The sequence below is a fragment of the Eptesicus fuscus genome, chromosome 10, assembly GCF_027574615.1.
Source record: "Eptesicus fuscus isolate TK198812 chromosome 10, DD_ASM_mEF_20220401, whole genome shotgun sequence".
NCBI classification, from domain to species: domain Eukaryota; kingdom Metazoa; phylum Chordata; class Mammalia; order Chiroptera; family Vespertilionidae; genus Eptesicus; species Eptesicus fuscus.
In genome coordinates, this window is record NC_072482.1 from 68,621,157 (window position 1) to 68,628,018 (window position 6,862).

Genomic DNA, 6,862 nt, shown 5'->3' on the forward strand with positions numbered 1-6,862 from the left:
TTAAAACAGGGTTGGGGAACATCCGATCCGAAGGCCATCCAAGCCCCGAGAAATCCTTTGGTCTGGCCCTGCCAAGGCCTTAGGGGTGAGTTAATGAAATGTTTGATCAAATATAGCAGGCTAATTTTTAAGTTGGTAATATGGCCCAAGAATGATGTTATAAATGTCCAAATGGCCGTTGGCAGAAAAAAGGTTCCCCACCCCTGTTATTTAAAACGTGCATAACAATAACACTCTTGTGTATGGATGCACAAACACTCAGCAATAAAACAAAAAACAAAAGAAAAAACCAGGCTCAGAAATAATTAACTCTAAATTCAAGATAGTATCTTGAAGTGAATAGATTAGGGAGGGGAACACAGAGAGCTTCAAGTTTGCTTCCATAGTTTTACTATTTTAAGAAAACCCACACCAAAATGAAGTAGGAAACAAAAATGGCAAGGTTTGATATATCTGGATGGTGAATTCATAGGTATGCCTTATAATAGTCTCTACGTTTTAGGAATGAAATGTTTGTCATAACAAGGTTTATTCTGAAGAATAAAACTTTTTTTTTCTTTTCATTTTTGGTACATTTGATCTCATAAGGAATATTTTTTGTTTGCTTTTTTCCCCTCTTTTAAAATTAAAAAATTGTTTATACTTAAAATGTGCAACATAATAAAATGATTACTACAGTCAAGGTAATTAACATATCTATTTCCTCACATAGTTACCCTTTTTGTGTGTGTGGTGAGAACACCTGAAATCTACACTTAGGAAATTTCCAATATTCAATACAGTATTAACCATAGTTTGCAACTTTTCAAACTGTTTTAAAGTTATCTTTCTCCCAGTAAAGAGTTCTTTCCATTTGGCTGTCATACAGTTGTTTATCCATTCGTCAAATGTATTTTGAGAATACAATCTCTGCCAGAACATGAGGATATCATAAAAGAAGCATATGATCAAAGATATCAAAAAAGTAAACTTTCTCAAGTAATTTGTATTCGCGTGAGGAAGTTGTTAAACCAAAAAAAAGAAAAAGAAAAAAGAAAAGAAATATATGGGATATAAAGCGATAATAACGAAGATAACACAAGTTGCAAAGAGGAAGGGGGATTTGCCTCTGTCGGGGTAGCCAAAGCCCATTTCAAGGAGATGCCTTTGAGCTGACTTAAAGGGAGGAGCGCCTGCCAAGGGTACAAAGGCATTCCCGGCGGCGGGAACAGCCTGTGCAGAGAACTGGAGAGGCGAGCGGCACGGAGCGCTGTAGGGTGGAGTGGCGGCTGGAGGGAGGATATCAAAATTAGAAGCCGGAGGAAGGGGGCCTTGATGGGGGAGCCCGGAGCCCGACGTGTCGGAACCGGTACTCTACTTTGTTCTACGGGCAGGAAACGGCGGCCCTGCAAGCGCAGACATAACTTTCACTGAGCACGACTAGTAACGACCAGCACTCGGGTCTCCTGACTTCAGAGTAATCTACCTCTAATTGGGAAGGGGCTACCGTGCAGCCACGTTAGCCCCGAAATCAAAAGTACATCAAGTTCATTTCCCAAGTTGCCTATTAGGTCCCACTTGAGTTTCCCCCTTTCCTGTCGGCTCCAAACCGCCTAAGGACGCAAACCGTCTCGACAACGCCCTCCCATTAGGCCGCCCAAGGCCTCTTAAAAAGCAGCGAGGGCTCCTAGAAGTTTGCACGCAGGCGGCTTCGGGGACTACAAGTCCCAGCATGCAACCATCCCTGTAAGAAAAAGGGCCACTAAGTGGACCATCATGCAACGCTCTCCGAAAGGAGGTGGGGCTCTCGATAGGGGCAGCCGACTTATAGCGTCGCCTAGGCAGCTCCAATGACGGGACAGAACACACTTCCGCTTCCGTCTCCGAGTCCTAGAACCGCGAGTAAGCGCAGCTTCGTCGCGGAGACGTCATTCGCCCGCGACAGTACCGGCTCGCAGGTACGGGGAAGTGATCCCTCTCGCGGCGTGGCTTTCTAGATCGGTTCCCTGTCGCCGCAGCCTCTGACCTGGGAGCGACGAGGAAAGCGGCGAGATGACGGACCGCTACACCATCCACAGCCAGCTGGAGCACCTGCAGTCCAAGTACATCGGCACGGGCCACGCCGACACCACCAAGTGGGAATGGCTGGTGAACCAGCACCGCGACTCCTACTGCTCCTACATGGGCCACTTCGACCTCCTCAACTACTTCGCCATTGCGGAGAATGAGAGCAAAGCTCGAGTCCGCTTCAACTTGATGGAGAAGATGCTGCAGCCTTGCGGACCGCCAGCCGACAAGCCCGAGGAGAACTGAGGTCCCGCCCTGTCAGCGCTGTGCGGGAGAGCACCGGTGTTCCTCCCGTTTGCCGTCACTCCCGCGTGCCCCTGACCCAAGTGGACCGATTCTGCATGCCTCCGGCGTCTCGTGCTCTCCCCGTACAGACGTGCTTACTCCGGGCGTCTCTCCTGACCTGCCTTCGTGTGGACCCTCGGAACACAGGGTTGGGGAAACGGTCAGGGCCCCTGCGAACTGTGACCTTGGCGACCCTAAAGCCTGCGAGCGTTGGGGGAGACGGCACTGGAGTGTGACGGAATAGGGAGGCTCGCTTTTGGCTAGTTGATTGTCGCTGTTGATTTTTCCATAAAGTTGAGAAAATGTTCAATCTCTTGGTGTGGGTTGCTTGTGTTCGAGTGGAGGGGTCTAGGGAGGGTTCTGGGGACTGCAGTTTCTTGGGAGTCCGAACGGGAAACGTGGGTAGGGGTGTGGGCGCGGGGCCAGCGTTCTTTGCCTGACACTTAAATCCGCCCTGCACAGCCTTAAAATATTATCCCACCCTGACTTCTCCCAAGATCCCTTTTCAGGTCCATAATGCCTTCAGTATTGAGGTTTGTGATCATTGTAGCCCACCTTCTTTTTCTCCCATCCAAGAAATCTTTTTTGCCCTCCTTTCTCTCTGAAATTGCATCCTCTCTTTCTCTTGGGACTTTGTGGACATGTCATGAGAAATGACAACCTGTCAAAAGAGTTTTCATTCATTCAACATTCAACAAATATTTGTTGAGCCCTATATGGTAGGCATTGTTTCAGGCTTTGGGGCCACACAAACTGTAGACATAAGCAAATGTAGAGAGGATGGGAGTAGGTAGGGCTGCGATTTTACATACAATGCTTATGTTAGACTATTGAGATGGTGACATTTGAGCACGACTTTAAGGAAGTGAGGGTAATAGCCATACAGAACACTGAGGAAATTGCTTTCCAGGCAAAGGGAACAGCCAGTGCAATGGTCCTCTAACGCTGAGATAATGTCTGGTTTGTTGGAGGAACAGCAGAGGAGTGTATGGCTACAGGGAGTGAGCAAGGGAAAGAGTAGAAGGACAAGTAATAGAAAGGGAACAGGTAAGAGTGGTAGGCCAATGTAAGGACTTTGACTTTTACCCTGAAGGAGATTGGGAGCCATTGCAAAATTATTAAGTGACTAGTGGCCCAGTGCACAAAATTCGTGCATGGGGTGTGTGTGTGTGGGGGGGTGTCCCTCAGCCAGGCCTGCACCCTCTCCAATCTGGGACCCCTCGAAGGATGTCCTACTGCCGGTTTACAGGGATCGGGCCTAAACTGGCAGTTGGACATCCCTCTTGCAATCCAGGACTGCTGGCTCCTAACTGCTCACCTGCCTGCCTGCCTGCCTGATTGCCCCTAACCACTCTGCCTGCCGTCCTGCTTGCCCCCAACTGCCCCCTCCCCGCCAGCCTAATCACCCCCAAATTCCCCCTGTGCCAGTATGCTCACCTCCAACTGCCCCCCCTGCTGGCCTGCTCGCCCCCAACTGCCCCCCTGCTGGCCTGCTCACGCCAAACTGCCCCACCCCCCGCTGTCCTGATCATCCCCAGCTGACCCCCACTGACGGCCTGCTTGCCCCCAACTGGACCCCCTGCTGGTCTGCTCACCCCCAAGTGCCCCCACCCCCCGCTGGCCTGATCACCCCCAATGGCCCCCTACCCCCCACTGGCCTAATCACCCACAACTGCCGTCCCATCCTGGCCTAATCACCCACAACTGCCGTCCCATCCTGGCCTAATCACCCACAACTGCCCTCCTCTTTTGGCCTCTAACCACCTCTACCTCAGCCCCGCCACCATGGCTTTGTCCAGAAGAACATCCAGAAGGTCTGGAAGGTCTCCCAGTCTAATTAGCATATTACCCTTTTATTAGTATAGATAGAGGCCTGGTACACGGGTGGGGGCTGGCTGGTTTTCCCTGAAGGGTGTCCTGGATCAGGGTGAGGGTTCCCTTTGGGCATGGGGCAGCCTAGGCGAGGGGCCTGTGGTGGTTTACAGGCCGGCCACGCCCCCATAGGGTGAGGGTCCCAGCCTGGGTGAGGGGCTGATGGCTGTTTACAGGCTGGCCATGCCCCCCAGCGGGGACTCTTACTCCATGGGGGTGTGGCCAGCCTGGGTAAGAGGCTGAGGGCCATTTTCAGGCTGGCCATGCCCCCCGGCGACCCAGGCTCCCAGCCCCTCCTTTTTTCTTTTTGTTTTTCCAGCCACTCCTTCAGCGGCGGCCAGGGCAGGTGGGAAGCTTGGCTTCCTCCATCGCCTGGAGCAACCCAAGCCTCCTGCTTGCTCCAGCTCCATGGCCACCAACATCTTTGTTGGGTTAATTTGCATAGTCGCTCCTGATTGGCTGGTGGGCGTAGCGGAGGGATGGTCAATTTGCATGTTTCTCTTTTATTAGTGTAGATAAGATCTGTCAAGTTTTAGATCAGTGGTTCTCAAGCATATAGGCCTTGGGATTCCATTACATTCCTACAAGTTCTTGAATACCCTACAGAGCCTTTGTTTATGAGATGTGTGGCTGCTAGAAAATTTAAAAATGTAGTAATTTATTTAAAACAACTGTAATAAAACCATTACATGCTAGCAAAAAACACTTTTTTAAAAAAAATTGTTTTTGTTAATCCTCACCCAATGATATTTTTTCCATTGCTTTTTAGAGAGAGTGGAAGAGGGGGAGGGAGAGAGACAAACATCGATGTGAGAGGGACACATTGATTGGTTGCTTCCTGCAGAGACAGGCCAGTAAGCCAGGACAATCAAAATAGGGAAACTGAGCTAGATAGCTAAACAAAAGGACAGAGCAATTTACAGCAGATACTGGGGGTCATCTCCCTAGAAGTAACATCTGGACCTCAGTTGTATTTCAGCTCCAGACCTATAAAAGCAGCAAAACCAGGTGGGTAACACCAGGACCATCTGACACCAATCAGAGGAGACCACAGCCCTGGAGAAGCACACCTAGAAAACCAGAATATTCTGCCAAAACCCTCTCCTAAGATTTTCATCTGCTGAGAAGAAGCTAAAACCTCAAGACAAAGGACCCAGTGTGTGCTCTCCCTCTGGGGAGCAGCCTCCCCCACCCCAGCCATTCCCTTTTCCTCTTCCCCCACTTCTCCCACAGGCATGCATCTCCTGTGGGCCTTATCATTTGGTAGGGCCCTGCCAAGGCATTAAGGGTGAGTTAATTAAATGTTGGATCAAATATAGCAGGCTAATTTTTAAGTTGATAATTTTGTATGGCCCTCGGATGATTTATAAATACACAATAGCCCTTGGCAGAAAAAAAGTTTCCCCACCCCAGGAGACTTGCAACCAGGGGAGCAATGGGCAGCAGCAGCTTGTCCCAGGCTAACCCCTGAAACCGATCCCAAGGTCTTTTTCCTGACTTCCCAGAGGCTAAGGCAGCACAGCCTAGGCTCTCCAGTCGCTTCTATGCTAACCCCTTGCTTGTTTACATCTCCAGCTTTAGTAAATGTTCCCTCATCGTCATCTGGACTCATGTTGTGAAATTTTTCCTTCACAAAATCAAGAACCCACACACTACTTAACCAGGCCACCAAGGGGCCAGGTCCCCTTTCGGGTAACACCACAGGCTCCCCGACCTGGGTGAGGGATGAACTTGCAACCCAAGTGCCCTTGACAGGGAATCGAACTTGAATCGAGACCCTTCAGTATGCAGCCCAACACAAACCAGTGAGGAACACTGGCCAGGGCAACACTTTTTCCTTTTTATTTATTTATTTTTAATTTTTTAAAAATATATATTTTATTGGTTTTTTACAGAGAGGGAGAGAGAGGGATAGAGAGTTAGAAACATTGATGAGAGAGAAACATCAATCAGCTGCCTCCTGCACACTCCCTGCTGGGGATGTGCCCGCAACCAAGGTACATGCCCTTGACCAGAATTGAACCTGGGACCTTTCAGTCTGCAGGCCGACGCTCTATCCACCGAGCCAAACTGGTTAGGGTAACACTTTTTCCTTTTTAAAAAATCTCTTTTTTAAACAATTTTGCACACCTTCCCTGCCTAGCTTTGGAGAAAGCTGGATTCTCCTACCTACTTCTGGGCATTCAAACTATTGAGATATGAAGTTCTCATTGAAGTATGAAAAAATCTACTCATAAATATGTAGTAAGGGAAAAACATTTTAATAACCTTTCAAATAATTGTGGATAATCTTTGATACTCTAGCAAAACCCAACAAGTAGTAATTTCTTAAAAGTTTGTTACGGCATGGAATTTGATCAGTGAATTTTTCAGTCTCTATTACATTAAAATGTGTTCCTGTATCTTAAACTTTGAATAGATCTTTTACCCATACATTATTTTGCAACATCATGCGTCAGTAGTTTAAAAAGTATTGGCTCACTGAGTTATATAGACTTTCCAAATGTTGACAACATGTCATCATACATATCAAGTCACATTTATTAATATCACCACTGATCTCATCAGGAAAGTCTTACTGTATTGGGAAGCAGAAAAACTATAGTGAGTATCAGTTTTTCACAATTTTACGTTTTTGCTTGATACCTTAAATTTGATC

The 6,862-nt window shown here is 48.1% G+C and overlaps 1 protein-coding gene across 1 annotated transcript; it reads left to right on the plus strand.

The window, feature by feature from the left end:
- Positions 1-1,893: 1,893 nt before the first annotated feature.
- SF3B5 (splicing factor 3b subunit 5) lies at positions 1,894-2,641 on the plus strand. The gene has a single exon (XM_008161400.3). The coding sequence runs from the start codon at positions 2,032-2,034 to the stop codon at positions 2,290-2,292; it is 261 nt and encodes an 86-aa protein (XP_008159622.1). The 5' UTR covers positions 1,894-2,031; the 3' UTR covers positions 2,293-2,641.
- The last annotated feature ends 4,221 nt before the right edge of the window (positions 2,642-6,862 follow it).

Bases quoted from the DNA above. Each gene is read 5' to 3' on its own strand.
- SF3B5 (XM_008161400.3), top strand. From the start codon at position 2,032: ATGACGGACCGCTACACCATCCACAGCCAGCTGGAGCACCTGCAGTCC.